Source organism: Poecilia formosa, unplaced genomic scaffold (genome assembly GCF_000485575.1).
Source record: "Poecilia formosa unplaced genomic scaffold, Poecilia_formosa-5.1.2 Scaffold222, whole genome shotgun sequence".
NCBI classification, from domain to species: Eukaryota; Metazoa; Chordata; class Actinopteri; order Cyprinodontiformes; family Poeciliidae; genus Poecilia; species Poecilia formosa.
Genome location: NW_006800161.1, coordinates 335,253 through 354,649, shown reverse-complemented (window position 1 = coordinate 354,649; position 19,397 = coordinate 335,253). Strand labels below are relative to the sequence as shown.

The 19,397-nt window shown below is 41.3% G+C and overlaps 2 protein-coding genes across 3 annotated transcripts in view; one reads left to right on the top strand and one right to left on the bottom strand.

Moving 5' to 3' along the window:
- Nucleotides 1-2,706, bottom strand: part of chst7 (carbohydrate (N-acetylglucosamine 6-O) sulfotransferase 7) — a 3,882-nt gene extending 1,176 nt beyond the window's left edge. For both annotated transcript variants that reach the window (XM_016679850.1, XM_007568432.2), the window contains exon 1: nucleotides 1,245-2,706. In XM_016679850.1, the coding sequence (XP_016535336.1) occupies nucleotides 1,273-2,544 (1,272 nt within the window). In that variant the 5' untranslated portion in view covers nucleotides 2,545-2,706 and the 3' untranslated portion in view covers nucleotides 1,245-1,272. The remainder of the gene's footprint in view (nucleotides 1-1,244) is intronic.
- Nucleotides 2,707-4,655: 1,949 nt separating this feature from the next.
- Nucleotides 4,656-19,128, top strand: tubgcp5 (tubulin gamma complex component 5). Its single transcript, XM_007568431.2, has 23 exons — nucleotides 4,656-5,343; nucleotides 5,450-5,503; nucleotides 7,026-7,134; nucleotides 7,361-7,457; nucleotides 7,544-7,623; nucleotides 7,696-7,831; nucleotides 8,596-8,713; nucleotides 9,018-9,107; nucleotides 9,302-9,395; nucleotides 10,723-10,975; nucleotides 11,423-11,625; nucleotides 12,287-12,402; nucleotides 12,687-12,955; nucleotides 13,044-13,242; nucleotides 14,189-14,377; nucleotides 14,477-14,659; nucleotides 15,238-15,322; nucleotides 15,399-15,519; nucleotides 16,160-16,311; nucleotides 17,266-17,391; nucleotides 18,429-18,517; nucleotides 18,619-18,719; nucleotides 18,834-19,128. The coding sequence occupies exons 1-23, from the start codon at nucleotides 5,210-5,212 to the stop codon at nucleotides 18,878-18,880; spliced, it is 3,045 nt and encodes a 1,014-aa protein (XP_007568493.1). The 5' UTR covers nucleotides 4,656-5,209; the 3' UTR covers nucleotides 18,881-19,128.
- The last annotated feature ends 269 nt before the right edge of the window (nucleotides 19,129-19,397 follow it).

The window sequence follows — 19,397 nt, the reverse complement described above, 5'->3', positions numbered from 1 at the left end:
ATATTTATTACAAACAGAATAAATCACATGCAGTCCCTTGCTAATGTATTCCTAACCCTTCATTTTAAAAATGTTCCCCCCCACTGCAACCACAAACCTGAATTGGGTTTTCTTTGATTTTATAAGATACACAAATAGTTGTATATAAGAAAATGATTCATGGTTTCTAAAGGGGTATTTTTTTTCAAAACAAAAATTCACACAGCATGATACCTCCATCACCATGTTTCACCATAGGGGTGATGTGTTCTGGTTGTTAATCTGTGTTACTTTCCCATCACAGAAAGCGTGAAAAGAAAAGTTTTTGTCCCATCTGATCAGAACACCTTATGGCTTTCCTCTCAACACTTTGCCATAAAGGCCAAATCTCCACCTTCCATCACTAGCGGTTATCCAGCTAACAGATTCTTTCACCTGATTTGTGGAGATCTGCAGCTCATCCAGAGTTACCATAAGAAGCCTCTTCAAGACCGGACAGGACGCTTCCTGTCCTGTCCGGTCTGATTTAAACTGAGACTAAATTACACATAAATACACTCTTATTTAGTAATTTTGGCAAAGGTGATGTATACAGAATTTGCATTACTAAAACAATTTTTAAAAAATTGCGTATCATTTTCCTTTCACTTAACTTTCCACTCCTTTGTGTCAGAAAATCCTTAAGAAAATATACTGAATTTGTGGTTGCAACAGGTCAAAAACGTAGAAAGGTTTAATACTGTGTAACAAGGCATTGTCGTTCATTAGCCAGGGCCGGTTAGTAACTAAAAGCTAAAGGCTGATCTGATCAGTAAAACTGTAACACATCAGTAAGATATTAATGTCATCTATAACATTAAAACAACAGAGAACAAAGTGCAAATTGAAAAACTGATATCGCAGGTTTTATGACTTGAGATTGATAAAATGAGATCAACAAGTGGATCTCTGTCTAGCTCTTCGTTTTGGGCGGTTCAGACTCCGTCGCTCAATGGTTGCAAGAACAATTCAAGATTGCTTTTAAATGTTCACACAGCCACTGTGTGAAGCAGTGTTTGTCCCATTTTCTGTGATCAAAACGAGCGAACGTGTGCTTTTCTGAGGCTCTGGTTTCAGTCAAGTGAAGGTCATGAGTTATAACCCAGCAGCAAGCACTTACCCACTTCCTGTGCTGATGGAAACGTAAATATAACGCAAGGCAGAGAAAAGAGAACGAGAGAGAGCACTACTGTTTCAATCTTTGCATTGTTTTTGCAGGCTCTTACCCCCCACACACACGCTGCTTTCCGATCCTCATGTGGTTTTCTCCACCACGCTGTTCCTCTCGTAGCCCAGCTGCCTCATCACTTCGCTGCAGTAGGCCTCCACCTGGCCGATCTGCTCCACGTTCAGCCGCTCTCGCCACGCGTAGATCGCCTCCTTCGCGTCCCTGGACGATATGAGGAAGGGCTTGTCCGACGAGTAGCCCTGGCCGTGCGTCATGTTCAGCGCGAACCTCTCCAGCGCCGGGAAGGTGGAGAGGTTGGAGAAACGGAAGAGCCGCTGCAGCTCCTCCATGGGGCGCAGCACTAGGTCCTCGTAGCGAAGGCGCAGGTAGTTCCTCTTCACCCACGGCGGAGCGTTCATCACCAGCATCATGTCGCTCAGCCAGTTGTCGCAGATCAGCTCCATGGCGCTCGCCACGTAGCTCTCCGCCCGGTTCATCCTGTTGCTGGGCACCAGCAGCCGCTTGTACTTGTCGGTCTGCTTCTTGCTGCGCAGCACCTGGATGCTCTCCTTCACCAGGGCCTGCTTGGACTTGAGCCGCGAGTTGTGCACGGCCCGCGGGTCCCTGAAGAGCTGAATGATCTGCAGGTTGATCGCCGGGTCTCTCATCAGCGGGACCAGGGTGCTCAGGTCCAGAACGCGCACCCCCTTGATCACCATCACCGGGTACTTCTTGCACTCCCTCTCCAGCTCCCGCAGGTCCCGCTTCTGGCACTTGGCGCACCGGTCCTCCCTCACCAGCCCGATTTCGTGGCGCTGATGCGCGTCGCACAGCGGCTCCGAGCAGATCACCTTGTTCATCTTCCAGCCGAAGATGAACGCCGTGGTGATGTTCTGCGAGCCGGCGTAAAGTTTGAGGACGGAGAAGTCGCAGCGGTACAGGGAGTTCATCATGTCGCGCACCGCGCCCTGCAGGCTGCCGGCGTCGCCGGGGTACAGTGTCTGCCAGATGTGCCACATGGGCTCGTACAGGTAGAAAACGTCCGGGTGCTGGTTGAACAGCTCCCCCAGAAACGACGATCCGGTCCTCCAGGTGGCGTGCAGATAGATGTGCGTCCGGGACTGGCTCTTGTTCGTCGGCGCCGGGTTCTCCGCCGCGTCGCTACCGTTTGCTTTGAAACCGTTATCCCAGAGGAGAGCCACCGTGTTCTCCAGGTCGGGGCATCTGGGCTGTTGCTGCGGCAGTTTGGCATTCTGGGCGGATTTATCCCGGTTATCTAACACATAGGGGATCAGCAGAAGTAAGCCTGAATATGCCAGAATCAAAACCAAGTACTTCTTATGGAGCCTCCTCTTCATTTCCTTACGCCGAGATGGGGGGCTGGAAGCTTGTTTTCACGAGAGTCTGCGGCGCAGCGGTCTGTGGAGCGCCCCGGACGCTACTGTAAAGTTATTCCTCTGTGTGTTAGTGCGGGTGTGCATCATTTGTCATCCGGTGAGGCAGAGCGGCGCTCTGGGTAGGCGTGGTGTCAGACGGCGCCTTGCCCCCACCCGGAGGCGGTCCGACCGTGTTGTTATTGTTTACGTCCGGAAATTTCGCGCATGCGCACAACGCTGGAGGGCAAAAAGACTGTTCTTTTACATAGCGGCGCTGCCGGGGTAGAATAGTTCTGCTAGCAAAAAGGAACCTGGAGATGTAGGTATTATTATTTATTTTTAGTGCAATTCACCACAGCAGAGGGAAAAATAATGCAGAAAAACCTTTGAAGAATAGCTAAAAACCCACTCATAATCTTCTTTTTTCTTGCTCTCAGTGTCGGCTAGGCTACACGCAGACTCGTTTCCCACAGCAACTGACAACCACGAATGTTATCAAGAATCAACATACTACAAGACAGGCAAGATGGATACTTTTCATAAATTGTTTCAGATGGAGATTTCCATGGGAAGTTTATGTCCTAAATGGAAAATGGAAAAACAAAAATTATTTTTTTTGCTATCTTTTTTGTTGCTTTTTTTCTGTTGCTAGAAATGAACTAAAATCATTTTATATATAGACCAACAAAATGGAAAAAAAAAAGGTCCCAAAAAAGTTAAATGACTGTAAACATTCAGGAAAATGTCAGACTACTCTTGGTTTCATTAAAAAATATTACTTGTTTAATTTATTGTTGTGCAGGTAAAGGAGAGAAAAAAAAATCCCAATAATATTTATGCATTATCAATTGGGGAAAAAATAGAAGCAAATTTTGGCCCCAGACGACTTTCTACTCAGGGACTTTGGCCCTTGTTGAAAAAATGTTTGGACACCATTGCTTTAGATGATTTATTAAATATCATTATGTTTCTAAAATAATGGCCTATGTCTTTTTTGTTGTTGTGTTTCCAGAATGCTTTCTACAAAAATAAAAAAGTCACAACCTCTTTCTTGTCACGAGATGATTTACATACAATCATTATATATTAATTTAAATTTTTCCTACATTTTATTTATTGATTTATTTTCTTTACCTTTCCTGAGCTCAGAGGATAAGGATACATGTTTATTTTGTTTCCTTCCTACACCCTGCCTGACTGGAAGCAGGAAACAAACAGGCAAGGATGTGATCCTCTGGACTGGAGCTGGTTTTGGTGCCCTATCCAAAAAGAAAAGAAAAAATCTTATTCCAACGTTCTCTATAGAAACTTTAGCAGCTTGTCATACATCAATCGTTGCTATGACAACAAAACAAGCATGAGACAGACATTAAGCAGAGATCCAGCTCCTGTGACTACACAATAACGCTACATTACGCATCTGCCCATCCACACATATGTGTAACTATTGGCACTTCTGTTGTTCTCTAGAATATTAAACCAGTGGCACATAGTTCAGTTCAAATATAATAATACAGACTGTTACAGTCTGCATTAGACTGTAATACAGACTGTACATGCATCAGTAGCTGGCAACATGGCACTCTGGAGCACCTGTGGCTGTGATGGCCTCTTTGCTCGCAGCCATCACCGTCTACAATAACTCTTTGATTAAGCAACATCAAAAAATATTGATTCCCTTTGGGATCAATATTTTTTCATTAAATTTGATTTGAATTAAATGTGCTCAACTCAACTCAAAGGTGACTTAATTCTCAGATCTAAGCTCCAGTTTCAGCAGCTAGAAGGCAGCTTTGAATTTTATTGTTGCTCATTTAGCAACAATAAAAGAGCAACAATAATAAAATAGTAATAAAAACCTGACTTTATATTACTCGATAAAATGTAATCTCTTTATCGAATAATGTATTTGTCTCTTACCTACACAAAAACATTTTCCACACCGCCTCAACATCACTACCCGAGTCATTAAACGGTTGACTGTAAGGGAACGGGTCTTGTGTTCGTGCGTTTGTTCGGGCAAGTCACGCCCCGCTACAAATAAATAAAGAAACCACGAGATAAATTTTGCTCATTAATTTAATATTTTAAGCACTTACTAAGTAGCTTAGCTTAGCTTGACGAAATAATCTATTTATTTTCCTCTTTGTGGAGCTGTTCAGAAACTACTGAGAGTGAAAGCGGGGCTATGGTTAAATCTGTTTGTGGGCGGAGTTTAGTAAACTTAGAAAATGACAACAAGCACCAAGAACATATATTAAAAGGAAGATACAAGTGCCCAACTTCTGGAGAGAATGAGCACAGATGTATTTCGTTGTGAAAGATTAATTATATCCGTAAATTTAGCCGCTATTAGCATTAACCTTGGAACCATTCGGATGAAAAAGAAAAAAAAAAGAAGAAAAAAAACACGCCTCTACATCTTGCGCATGCGCACTTGCTCTTATTTCCAGAGAAACAAAGCGCGGTAATGCAGAAAACGATTAACAAAAACAGCTTAACGTCTCACATTTTTGTGGCAAATAAACACATTTCGACCCACTCCCGGTTCTCGCAGAGCCACCAAAGCGGCTACATGTCAACGACTGTCAGTTGGATGCAGCTGTAGTAGCCTGAAGCTAACTGCAGCATCAGTAGCTGCGGTAACATGGCACACTGGAGCACTTTCGAAAAGGAGACGGAGAGAGAGTCGAAGAGGCTGATCAGGTGCATCTGCGGAGTGCAAGACGAGGAAGACCAGAACTTCCAACTGGCGCTGAAGTTCGCTTGGTCAAACTTCAAGTGAGTCCGTCCTGCGCTGGTTGAGTCGGAGCTAGCCTGTCAGCAACGTTAGCTAGCTGCAAGAAGGTGATGCTAAGCTTGGCTAACTGTGTGCTCCCTCCGGCAGATTTCATCGGTATTTGGATGCTGACAGTCATAAAATTCAACGCACAATCAATGGGTGAGTAAGTGTTTCCAGGGAGGTGTCGTCTAATTTTCTCACTTCCCTTTAGGTACGCGGTTGTTTTCCTCTACTAGTTTGTGCTATTCACAGTTCCCACGCACTCTGAAATATTTTTGATTTAATCAATTAACTGCTCTGGACTAGTATGGAAAAGAAAGTAGAGTCTGGAAAATATGTGTATTTTTAGACTATTCTCAGTCTTATTGTCTAAATGTCCCATCCATCATTTCACTCTGCGGGTTTTGTACGTTCCATATTACAAGTTTGGCCTTGATAAAATGTATTAAATTTATAGTGTGTCTTTTTTATTTATACATGGGCAATGAAGCAAAAACAAAAGAAAAAGGAAAAAAAAGTCAAACTGCACAACCTTTAGTATCAAAATAGATGACATTACATATTAAGAGCAAAACATAGTTTTTGTGATGGTGTGAAAAGATAAAAAAAAATCTTGTAATTATAAGAACTGTGTCGCTCATGGTCAGAACTAACCTTGTAATGTTAGTTCAGGTTTTTCCTTTTTCTAGACTTTTGATCACATTTTACTCCCCCCCTACCCCCATTTTCGGACAGTTCTTATGCTGCGTAACCGTGACAACAATGTGTTGCTCTCATAACTGATTGGCATCCCAAACCTTCAAATCCTACCTGAACTATGACCCCAAATCCTAGGGGAGTTGAAAATGAAACTTCATGGATGCAAAGAGAGAGAAGGAGGAAGTTCCATCTCTCTCCTCTAATCCACAACCCTAACTACTTTCTGACTGCCGAACTGATTAAAAGAGAAGCAGCAAATGAGGTGGATTAGCAGACCTTGCCAATAACTGTTTGCGTCATCCATGTTACTGTTGCATATCGTCTCTTCTGCCTGGATTTGAGCCTTTTAGCAAGTCATCACCGTCAGTGATGCAGCAACAGTTTTCAGTAAGAGGCCACTTCGGATTAGTTGCGAGACTGCTACCAGAGATCCACAATGACTCATTGGATACACTTTGAAGTTATGACTTATGACTTTCCCTGCTTTCCCTTTTGAATAAATAAAATGTGTTTGAACTGAATTTAATGAGCTAGTTGTTACATGTGTTGAAGTCCTGGAATAATAGTAATTAATTGTATTTATGTTCATACTTTTTTGTTTTTTAAATGTACTTATTTGATTATTTTATTATTATTGCAAAGTTTTGCTCAGTATGTACATTTTAAATGTTTAGTTGAATGACAATAATCTCTAAATGAACACACCTAATCAGGTAGATTCAGACTAGATTTTTCAAACATTTTCTTTTTCTTTTAGTATTTTTTGTATTTAGTCTATTTCTCAATTTTTTCTTTTCCAGTTTAAAGTGTATTAGAAGCGTAAGAATTTGTTCTATCATAATGAAATAAATGACCCATATTGCACAATGCTGTTATGCATAATCTGGGTTTCTTCTTCTTCTTCTTCTTCTTCTTCTCCGTCTTCTTCGTCTTCGTCTTCTTCGTCTTCTTCTACTTCTTCTTCTTCTTCTTCTTCTTCAAGAATCTATGAAAAGCTGATGGTCCACTCTGACCTGAGTAAGGCGGGCAGCTGGAGGAGACTGACCGAGGAGTTCCTGAACTCACCACTACCCAAAACCAACGGAGCGAAGGTAATGAACCGAGTGTGAAAATTTAAAACACGAATTCTCATACGAGCCAACACAAACAGCGTTGGCCAACACATTTTATCATGTCCTGCGTTTCTTTTCTCTCTCTTTTTTTTTTAATGCCACAACATCCTGATAGCAGATGGGGAAAGCAGTGTTCCAGATTGCATAACCTTCCACTAAACTTTCAAACTCTTCCACTCACTTTTTATTTATTTATTTTTTTTAGACACACACACACTACGGGATCCTGTCTCTGCTGCTTTTCTTGTCAGATTCTCCCTCAAACACAAACTTCACTGAGAGACCCAGAGTGAAAGATGCCGGTGAGCTTTTCTTCTGCTATTTTACACTTTGGAATCATTCACCTCCCTCCCCCTCACCGTCAACAATTAATCGCGTGTCCATTCAGAACCGGAAGATGAGTTCGACTGGGCCAAGTACCTCATGGAAGGGGAGGACGTGGACGCCGGGCCGTTCCCGGACACGCCGGTGGGTCTTGGAACGACGACGCCCTTTAAGCGCGTTTCCATGGCCGTATGTTGTCACCTCGCTCTTCCGTAGGAGTGGTCGGAGGACGAAAGCGAGGACGACGACGGGCAGCAGCCAATCAGCAGGGAGGACTCTGGGATCCAGTTGGACAGAACCCCCCAGGAGGACCAGGACACCACCAGCAAGACGGTGCCAGTCGCATGGACGGGTGCGTCGAAAACGCAGCAACAATCGTAGAAATCATTCGCGGTAGAGCCGCAGACTGGAATGTGTTTAATTTTCCGTTTATTGTTGCCAGAGCAGAGGTTTCAGTCTGGAATGGAAATTGTCTGTGAATATCACCTTTTCCAGTCTTGCCTACTGGATTCTCAGTTGGATTTAGGTCTGGGATTTGATTAGGCCGTTCTAACCGAGGGTACTTCATTGTGGCTGTGGCAGTATGTTTAGGGTTGTCTTCCTGGAAGGAGAAATTTTAAACTTTAAATCTTGCATCCTTCCATCCAATTTTGTCCTGTATCTAGTTTATTTACACTTCATGTTCCTGAATAAAAGAAAAGAATCATCAGTATGATGCTGCCACCACCAGTTTTTTTTTAGTTGGGATGGTGTGTTCAAGGCTATGTGTTAGTTTTACTGTCACACGAAGCCAAAATGCAATGGTTTATAAACTAACAGTTATTTTAAATGCATATCTCTATACATATGCATTGGAAGTCTTTCAAATTTTTATTTGTAAAAGAAAAAAAAGTACATTATTTATTTTATTTTTTTTACATGTACTTCCTGTTACTTTGTCGGTCTGATGCAAAAATCCCAACAGAACATATTAAGTTTTTTAGTTGCAATCTGACAAAAAATGTGGGAAATTGCAGGAGGTACAAATCATTCTGTAACATACTGCAGGAATAGTGTGTTATAGCTTTAAAATAACCACGTTTTGGTATGTATTTTTTATTTTTACTTTTTCCCCAGTGGGGGAACCAGACGCCCGGGCCTGGCTTGAACAGCATGTGGTGACTCCGTACTGGGTCGCTCACGCTCCTCGTTTCTCCCACAGCCTGCATTTACACTCCAACCTGCTCAACGTTTGGTAAGATTTCAGACTCCTTTAAGATAAAATTTGACTTTAATCAGTAACATGTGGATCTGAACTCGTGGGGGGTGGGGGAAATTCTATTTTAATATTGGTATCAAATTTTAATGTGGTATAAATCATAAAAGTGGGCTTGCTAGAAGTTACAAATTACACATTTGGAACTATTACATAGGAAGTGAATCTTAATACTATGCAAATCAATGTATTTTTTTTTTCTATGTTCCACATGACATAAACAACTTTTCCTCTTATTCCTGAGTTGAAAGGTTGTGTGACGTTCAGGTGTTCTTGCTTTCAGGGACCAGCACTTGTATAACACAGATCCTCTGTATCTGCCAGAAGAAAAAGCCTTCGTCACAGAGACTCAGGTCGTACGGGAAACCTTGTGGTAAGAATCCGGTGACGCTGAGCCTACTCACTCGCTGCACAAAAGCACACAGAAAAAGATCTTCTGTTCCTCTCACACGAGTTTAAGTGTCTTGTTGAACCCGGGACTCACGGATCCTCCCCGGATCGATGAGGTAATTGTGTTGGCGTATTGATTTTTTTTTTTGTCACGGGGATGATCTGTGTGTTTTTCAGGCTTCTCTCCGGGGTGAAGAAACACTTTATATTCCAGCATCATGACGGCAAAGTGTCGGTGAGGAATAACGTGGTGGTAACCCATCTGACAAGTGTAAGTTTTTTTTTGTTGTTTTTTGAAGAGGGGAAAAAAACACAAACATTACCGACAGGGATGCAATCACTTAATTGAGTTAGAATTAGTTGTCGATTAATGGTTTATAAATTTAAAAGTAGTTCCAAATCGATTAATAATGTCCGCTGAGACCTTTTTCTTTTAGTGTTGTAGTTTGCCCTCCATCCAGCAGAGGTCGCCGCTGGTCATCCTTAAGCAGATCCACCTGATACAGAAATAAAGATGGCAGAATGGGAAAGAGAAACGGTCAAAACTGAGTCCGGTGTGGGATGGGAAATGCGTTGAATGTGATTCTATTTTGAAACAAACACTCGGCAAGCGCCTTAAGCTATCACCTCAATATCGCTAAATACCTGCTGTCGTCAGAGTCATTTGTAATTAGCTTACATTGTCCTGGTGTTACTGTAACTACTGATTTTACCTTTACCGGTAAAAAAAAAAATAAAAAAAAAAATAAAAAATTGGATTTTGAAATGCAGAGTGTAAGTGTGCCATATTATTTCAACTTTTCTAAAGTAACATCACATCAGCAGACAAATGCTGAATTCACAGAAAACAATTTAACAAGTTCAGTATCTTATATTTTCCCCCCAACAGTGGCAGCAGCCGACAGCAGGAAGAGATTAACCTATTAGATGAGTACCAACTATAAAAATAATATAGAAATAGTTTTTTTCCATATGTATAAAGCAATTAGTTTGTATTATTCAGTGTTTCTTTTTAAAAATATATATATTTGTTTGTCATACTAGCATTTTGCTCATGGGAGCCCCCTGGTGGTGCGGGGGTCCCTAAGCTGGTGCTTAATTCACATGTGCCTTGGGCCGGCTCTGTGTGAGTTTGTGCACTTCATGGAGGGAAGTTTTAACATTCTGAACATCTCTCTGTTCATTTGGAATTGAGTATTTTTACATATTATTTTCATCTCTTCACCTCTTAAGAGGGTTCCTGTTTTGTTATATTTTATGACTACGTCTAAATTTACCAGGCTGAGAAAACCATAATTTTTCGTTTATTCTGTCCAAATTGAATACCGCTGGCTGACCCGAAATACTGCTAAAATTAAACAAAGTTTTAAGATTCAGCTTGTTGTGGAAAATGTAGCCTTTACATTATAGAAACGCGACGCAAGAGAAAATGGCCTTTTATCAATTAAGCACCCGTCAATTGGTGAGATCCTTCAACTTTGGATTTACTCATTAATTGATAACTTGCATCCCTAATTGCTGATGTTATACCAGGTGCTTTTTCTTTTCTTTTTTCTTTTTTTTTTTTGATAAAAGGATGTCGTGTTTTTGTTCTGCAGAACTGCCTGCACTCTGTGCTGGAACACGTCGCCGTGTACGGACAGGCGGTGTTCAGGCTCCAGAGGTTCATCGACGAGGTGACGGGCCACAGCTCCGAGCCCGGCCCGCCAGGCTCCGCCTCCTCCCACGGATACCGAAAGGGCTCGGAGCCGCCTTTCAGGACCTACCAGGCTTTTGTTTGGGCTCTCAACAAATACTTTGCCAGCTTCAAAGAAGAGCTGACCGCAATCGAGCGAGAGGTCATCAGCAACGGTAAGCAGTACAGCAAGCTTCGAGTTCACTATCGTAAAGAGTTTGTTTTGGATTTCCTTTGACAACAGAGCCACAGCAGAGCTTCGCCATTGACTGTGTAAACAGTGAGAGGTCCTGGGGATGCCTGGGTCTCATTCTGTTTCTTTTATTTTAAAGTCATTTTTCAGAGTTGAATAAATACGACTTTAAATGGCCGTAGGCTATTTATGCTTAAAACCATTTAGAATCGCTCTTTGTTCCTTAAATTGGCCTAAAATGTCTGAGCTACGCAAACACAGATGCATATATTCCGAGGGACAAAATCTTTCGATGATTACCATGATGACATCTACCCCATTACTGTTTGCGTCAATCTAATCCTAAAGGGAAAACCTGTCCATGTTATTACCGAGTATTGATGAGTTTCCCGAGGTTTCATGCTTTGTATGAACTGTTGTCTGTTTGCAGATGAGACGGTGACCCTTTCCGGCGTTCTAGAGCGTCTCAGTCCTCACCTGGCCCAGATCAAAGTGTTGCACAAAGTCTTTTGCACGGGAGTCGCTGAAGTTCCCCCGGCAACCCCAAATGTTGTGCGGGCCTCTCACTTGCTCAATACTCTCTACAAAGCTATTATAGAGTATGACAGTGTTGGAGATGCATCAGAGCAAGCTGTGAGTATTATTATTATTATTATCCTAAACATAAAGGTGGAGTTTCTGGGTATTAACAAAGAAACAGAGTTATTGAAATTTTGTACACACTTCTGCAAAACCGCTACTGTGCTAATAGCAGAGCAATTTTTTTTTGTTTTTTTGTTTTGTATAGCGCTTTTGCTAACTATGAAAACATTCAGCGCACTTCTAAAGCTACTCGCCTGTGTTGTAATCTTAAAGTTGAATAAAGTTTGACATTTGTGTTGAAACTTTGGGTTATCGACTATCAAGAATTCTTCTAGTAGTTAAACGTTTTTATTCATGCTCTTATTTTGAAAGTGCTGAAGACCGTTATCTTCATAACATAAAATAAAACATGGAAAGTAGAGAACAACATGCAAACATAAATACAATATATAGGGAAATTATAGAACATGTAAATTATACATAGCAAAATGAAATTGGTGTTTGAAGGCTGTAGTCTTTCAAGGCCAGACATAGTTTGAATTGAAGTAAGTGCTTTATTATTAGCTTCCACTAAACACAAAGCTGGTATAAAGCTTTAGCATTAGCTTCCAATAAATACCGTCTTGGTGCAGTGATTTAGCATTAGTGTCACTAACGTTTCAGTTAGCGGTGCCCACCGCTGGTTAATGTGTGGCTGTTCTTTCTCTACCAGGTGGCTCTGCTCTTTTCTCTGTGGACTGAGACGGTCAGGCCGTATTTGGAGATTGTGGATGAGTGGATTGTTCACGGCCATCTGTTTGACCCTGCCAAAGAGTTCATCATCCAAAGGTTAGCTTCAAGGAATCCTTACACACACTTCTTCCCACATATGTAGCAAATTGTAAGCACAAATTTGAAGATGGCTTTTTTTTTTAATTTGTAATGATTAAAAAGAATCATTCACCATTCCATATCCTCAGTATGTTCTGCTTTGTGTCTCGATAAAGTGTGTAAGTTTGTAGTTGTGAGACACTATTCAAGCAGTCTGAATATTTGCGGAAAGCCACCAAAGCAGAGTCGCAACCGTTAATGTTATGAAATCCAGAACATCTTTGTTTTGTTTTGTTTACTAGAAATAAGGACGTCCCAGTAAACCACAGGGACTTCTGGTACGCCACCTACACCCTGTACAGCGTCTCCGAGATGGTGGACAGCGAGGAAAAGCTGAACGACGCAGCCAGCGGGAGCTCCAGCGGGGATCCGGGCTCCAGCAACAGGCAGCTCACCATGGTGTCCTTCCTCAAACCGGTGCTGAAGCAGATCATCATGGCCGGGAAGTCCATGCAGTTGCTCAAAAATCTGCACTGTAAGGAAACCCAGGATTCTGAGAGATCCTCCAGAGGTCGGTGTTTGTCCTGGTAGTGCGTCATAACAGTCGTGTTTTTTTTTTGAAGGAATACGTTCACGACCTCAGAAAAATAACATTGCAGATGCAGATAGGAAGAGTTTGTACATGCTGTTTCTGGAGTCTGTGCAGTCCCGCCTGAGCAGCCCAGAGGAATCCCTGAACGACAAGATGACCGAGCAGCAGGCCACGACCAGGAGCCTCGTAAAGATGCAATCCATCATGGCGCAGCACCTGGAGATCGACGACGTCCACGATCCACTCTTAGCCATCAACTTCGCCAGGTAGCAACAAACTGAATCACCTTTTTTCGCTTAACTAATGGTAACTGTGGCTTTGCTGGGAAAAATAATTAAAGTATTTCTGTGAAAGCTACAAGCATTGGAAGTAATAGTATGTTTTTACATCTGACTTAAAGGGGCAGAATTATGTAAAATCAACTTTTTTTTTTTACTTTACATGTTATAGTGTTATTCCATCATCAAAAACGCACCTGGAGTGTTGCTTTGATTTTTTTCATGCATGTTTGAGAAATCCTTTAATCTCCCATGGCAACCATTCAGCTGTGCAAAACACCTGAGTGGACCTAGCTCCGCCTTTGAGGACAAAGCTCCTCCTCAGAGCTGCAGTTTCTGAGCTTCTACAGTGCAGCCATCCCCCACTCAGCTCCTTCAGGCTAGCCAGCAGCAATTAGCAAACACCTGGTGGAACTGAGCATCAGCTGAGCTCATTATAGGAGCTACTTCTCAGTAAAAACACAGTTAAGGAACTAAGAATGTGAGAGACATTTTGTTGTTTTTGTTCTGTGTTGTGTATTTCATTGTGACTTGAACCAAACTACTATTATAACTGGCATTCTTTGTTAAATGTTCAAGCGGTTTGTCTTAACTGTTAAAATTTCAATAAAGATATTTTGGGAAAAAAACACAGTTAAAGGGTTAATTGAGGAGCCATGTTGTGATGACTTCCTGAAGGCCAAGTTTCAGTAAAAACAAGAGTTTTTAAAGAAACAGAGGCCCAATTTCAAGGCATTGAATGTCGAAGTCAATTTTCTTTTAAGTGATATTTGATATATAACATTTTTATAAAAGTAAGAGTTACTTGATTGTGCTCTAAAATGGCACTAGGTGGCTGGAAAACACATACTACTGCCTTTTAATGACAGAGTGGGTTCAAAGAAAAAATTAGAAGCCCAAAATGAATGTGGCATTCATGCACCTCCTTCTTCAGACTCTACTTGGAGCAGAGCGACTTCCACGAGCGTTTCTCTGGCGGCGACTTCATTGTGGACCGCTCGTCTCAGTCGGTCACCTGCCAGACCTTTGAGCTCACCCTGCGCTCCTGCCTCTACCCCCACATCGAGCGGCGGTACATCGAGTGCTGCGGCAACCTCATGAAGACTCTGAAGAAAGACTACAAGTAGGCACCGCTGTGTTTATTTATTTATTTTTATTCTTGTTGCTCTAAGCGCTTCCTCTTGTGTCAGATCGTATCCAGCATGTTGTTGTTTCTCGGCAGGTTGCTGGAATACCTCCAAGCCATGAGGAACTACTTCCTGCTGGAAGCCGGAGACACCATGTATGACTTCTACACCGCCATCTTTGACAAGGTGCAGGAGAAGGAGAGCTGGCAGCAGCCTTCTTTTCTCAACGTGCTGCTGCAGGAGGCAGTGGGACAGCGCTACCCTGAGGACAGCAGCAGGTACTGCATGTCTTTGCTTTCAGATAGATGTAGCAGAGTGAAAACTGTAGATGGTGTATTAGGGCATTCAACCCCCTCCTCCTACCCCTCCCCAAAAAAAAATGAGTGAGAGAGAAAATTTCCTAGAAAAAAAATGTAACATTTTGAGATTAATGTAAGATTTTTTTTGTTTGTTTGTTTAGAAAAAGGCTTGGAAATTCCCGAGTTTGAAAATTTGCCAGAAATAACTCAGAAAATCTGAGATTAATCTCAGAAATTTTGTAGAAATGATCGTGGAAATGTCTGAATTTCAAAAGTTGAAAATTCACAACTTGTAAAACTCAATTTTCAAGTTTTTTCTTGTAAATTTCAGAGATTTAAAAATATCTGAGTTTCTTTTTTGTGCGTATTTTTTGAGTTTTCCAACCCAGAGATTAATCTGAAATCTTTGTGTGAGTTTTTTTTTCTCACAAATGTCCTTATTTTTTAAAATTATTCTCAATAATTTTTTTGACGGACATCTACGCTGGCCCTAATACGTTGTCGTAAATCTGAGAATTGCGAAGCAAATATTTCCTTTAATATTTCATATCCTATAGGTTGTCGGTCTTCCTGGAGCCTCTGGACGCGTCCAGGAAGAAGCACCCAGTGAATAATTTAGAGGTCCTGACCCTGAGTTACAAGGTAAACGGAGGCGTTGCGTATCGTTCTTGCCTGGTAAACGTGTGATGCTGAAACTTGCTTGGTTTGCTCTCCTCAGGTCCCCTGGCCCGTAGATATTGTGATCAGCTCTGAGTGCCAGAAGATTTACAATCAAGTGTTCCTTCTCCTCCTGCAGATTAAATGGGCTAAATACAGTCTGGACACGCTTCGATTCAGCGGTAAGAACTGAGGCCAGAGCGGAGACGCTCACATCCACCACAGCTGAAAATTATTCAAATGATCGTCTTTGGTTTTTTTTTTGTTTTTTTTTTCCTAAATATTTTGGTATTAAGACGTCTTACCAAACCAAAGCCACTTTTTATTCTCCGTTATCATTAGAAATGTTATTAACATTAGACACATCATGCATGCTGGGAAGCAGTTCAGTTTTTGCTTATGTGTGAACGTCCTCAGTATGGCCCTCTTAGTAGTCCTGCTCCCTTCATCTTTTCATCTGGTGTCAATATCCGGTTTTTGATCATGTGACTCGTACGATGCGAAACAGTGTTTCCATGGCAACACACGGCTATTAGTATATTGCAAAATCTACTAATTTTGATTCGGCCGAAACATCAACTCATCCAAACGCAAAAAAGCTTTTGTTGGAAAAAAAAAAAGTGTCATTTTCAAAACTGGTGTGTTTCCACTAAGCAGATTTATTTTTGTAATTCCAGTTTGCTCAACGGGAATGTATCCGGTGTGACTGTGGCGTTCTTAGAGCGACGTCGAGATTGTGTCTTCCTCTAAATGCGGCGGGTCAAGTTAATACCAAGGAGCTTATGTTGTTGCTTAAGTGCTTTTTCCTGTGTTTTTATTTAGATTTTGCAGAAGTCACAAAGAAACTGGAAGGATCTCCTGCTGAGGAAGCAAAGCTGAAAGAGCCGATAAGCCAGCAGATTCACAGAATGTGTCTGCTGCGCGTTAAGCTGATGCACTTCGTCAACAGCCTCCACAACTACATCATGACCAGAGTAAGAGGAGGCTCCTGTCCACAAGGAGACTGAAGGTTTTCTCAGTTAAAGAAAATAGTCCAAGCTCAGTCAGATTGGAATGGGGAGCTAGTTAGTGAGTTTTCATTTCCTTGCACAGATTCTCAATAAGATTTAGATCTGAACTTTGACTGGGTCATTCTAATACAGCGACATGGTTTGATGCACTCCAAAAATACAAAATCTAAGTATTTTTGGTCTGGTTTCAAGTACAAATATCTTAGTTTAATCTTATTTCAAGTGTACTAACTTCCAAGTAGATTTTCAGCAAGATAAAGGAGCTTGTTTTAAGTAAATAATTGCTCACTATTGGATTTAAAAAAGTGCTAGTTCAACTGGCAGATTTATTTCACTTATAACGACATTTTTCCGTCGTTAAAAGTGAAATGACTCTGCTGGTGGAACTAATGCTTTTCCAGGAACTGTTTCTTTAAAATAAGCCGCTACATCTTCTGGAAAAGTTGCTTGTAAGTTAATTTTGTCTTATTTTAAGTGCACTAAGATATTTTCAAACTACTTGGTAAAATGTTGTGTTGTTACAGTGTGTGCGTGTTAGATTTAGATCAGCTGATCTCTGAAGCTCCTCCAGAGGTGACATTACGTCTCACATTTTGCTAATTTCTCTGGCTTTCCTCGCAGAACTTTCTCCCCAGCTGTACAAACGTCACTTTTTTTTTCTCTCTCTCTCTTGCAGAACAGTTTCAATAGCGGATGTTTGTAGCAGGTCTCTGTCGTTGAGCAGAATCTGATCCAAATTGTCTTAAAGCTTTGGAAAACGTTAGCAGCTGATTGTCGGTAAACCAAAACAACCCTTTTTGCTTCCAGAGTCCGTGAGATGAAAGCATGAGCTCCAAACCACCTCAGTCTTTTTTTTTTTACGTAATCTTCTCATTTGCAGTCTGAAAAGTGAGAGGTGTCTCCTCTGTGTGTTGGCAGATTCTGCACAGCACTGGTTTGGAGTTTCAGCACCAAGTACAGGAAGCAAAAGACCTGGACCAGCTGATCAAGATCCACTACAGATACTTGGCGACCATCCATGACCGCTGTCTGCTGAGGGAAAAGGTGAAATGTGCTGTGCTGAATTCTGAAAGCAATGATTCAGAGGTGGACTGATCAACAACCAGTGGCACAATTATTGGTGTTGACAGTACCACATTAAACCCAGTAAGACGTCACCGTGTTTTCAAAAGGAGTTCTTGCACAGAGAGTGAAACCCCGCTGGTTTTCCGTAGGTTTAGGACCCGACACTGAGGTGGTAATTGATTTAGGATGAGTTTTTGTGTCTGGTGAACCCATCCTGTGCCGATTTGATCAGATGCTTTAATTTATCCTGATTAAAAAGATTCGGTGAGGATCCATTTTCAGTTTACTGCCAGAAAGTGTTTTGTTTTTTTATTTATTATTCATGTAAAATAGTTTGTCAGGACGTTTGGAAGAGAAACGGGCCCACAGCATCATAGCACCTCCACCGTATTTAACAGCAGGCATGTGGTTCATTTCCAAACATTCATCCTTTTGTTTTACGCCACGTCCAAAAAAGTGTTTGTATCCAAAAGATTTAACTGTTATTATTAAAGTAGCACATTCAAAATATTTTATTGAATTTTACCTGTAGCTTTTCCACTTTGACAGAATAAAAGACAGGAAAAAAAAACTTGAGGCAATTTTAGTCTTAAGAGTAAAGTAAAAAGATAAAACTACAAAATAAAGCAAGTAAATAGCCCTTCGCACCTTGTTCCTCACTACCAATTGCAACAAATCCAAACTGAATTTATTTTATTTTATTTTTCAACATCTTTTGAAAACACTTGTCTGCATCCTTTCATACGTCACAAAATGTGACGGCCTGCGATGACGGTTTTGATATTTCAAGTTCTAGCGGTTCAACTCTGCAGTCTTCACAGGTTGAGGTGATTAACTTGAGTGAATTACTTTAATATAACGCTCTCTTTAATGCCTGTAGACAAAATACACAGCACATACAGCTGTCACACATCTCTTTAGCGCTGTACCCGTAGCATAAAATGGACATAAATGAGGAACTGAGCAGAAAAAGGAGAAAAAAAAAGTCTCACTTCTACTGCGTTTCATTCCCTCAGGTCAGTTTTGTGAAAGAGGCGATAATGAAGGTTCTCAATCTGGTCCTCATCTTCTCAGACCGATGGCAAGCCGGATTTGGTGCTTGGAAGTAAGGCCTGAATAAAACCCGCACTGCAACTTTGCTCAGTTTTACCTCGAGGCTGTTTGTCGGAAATCTCCATGGTGACCCCATGTTTTGTCTTTGTGCAGGATCGAGTCTATTGATAAAATGGAGTCTGATTTCAAAAACTGCCACATGTTCCTGGTGACTATACTTAATAAAGCTGTCTGCCGGGGCTCCTTTCCTCACCGTAAGCCAATCCTGTTCATTTGCGATTCCCCATCGTCAAATGCTTCACTTTACACAGTCAGAGAAAATTATTTGTTTGTTTTCCTCTTCTTTCTTTTTTCTTTTTTTCCTGCAGTGGAGTCTCTGGCCCTCTCTCTGATGGCAGGGTTTGAGCAGTGCTGAGCGACCCTCCATGTTTTACCCTTATCACTTTGCCTTTGACTGTTGTCATGTAACCTGCTCAGACTGATGGGAGTGTGACAGTCATTGTTAGTTGATCAACAAACATCAAGATCTTTATTTTAAAAATGTTTTTTTGTAAGTTATGTTTTTTTTTTTTACATAAAATGTCATGTTTATTGTAAATATGTCATGTGTATATGCGTAAGCACAAAATAAAGTTGCAGTATTGCTTCTGCATAGAAATGGCACAAAAGTTCAACAACGAAGAAGGAAGTTGAGCTGCTAAATGTGCAAATGATGGAGAAATAAGTCATCCTTACAGAAAAACAATTTCTGCCATCTGAAATTGAATGGCTAGTTGGCCATGCTAACTAGCTTTAGCATTCAAGACGTTAGTCAAGACAAAAATAATTTTCCTTTCTAAGTGACATACATGGAATATGGCAGTTTATCATACAGATTTATTTATTGAGTTAAACAATTAAAATGACTGAAAGTGCTATATTTTGTATAATTG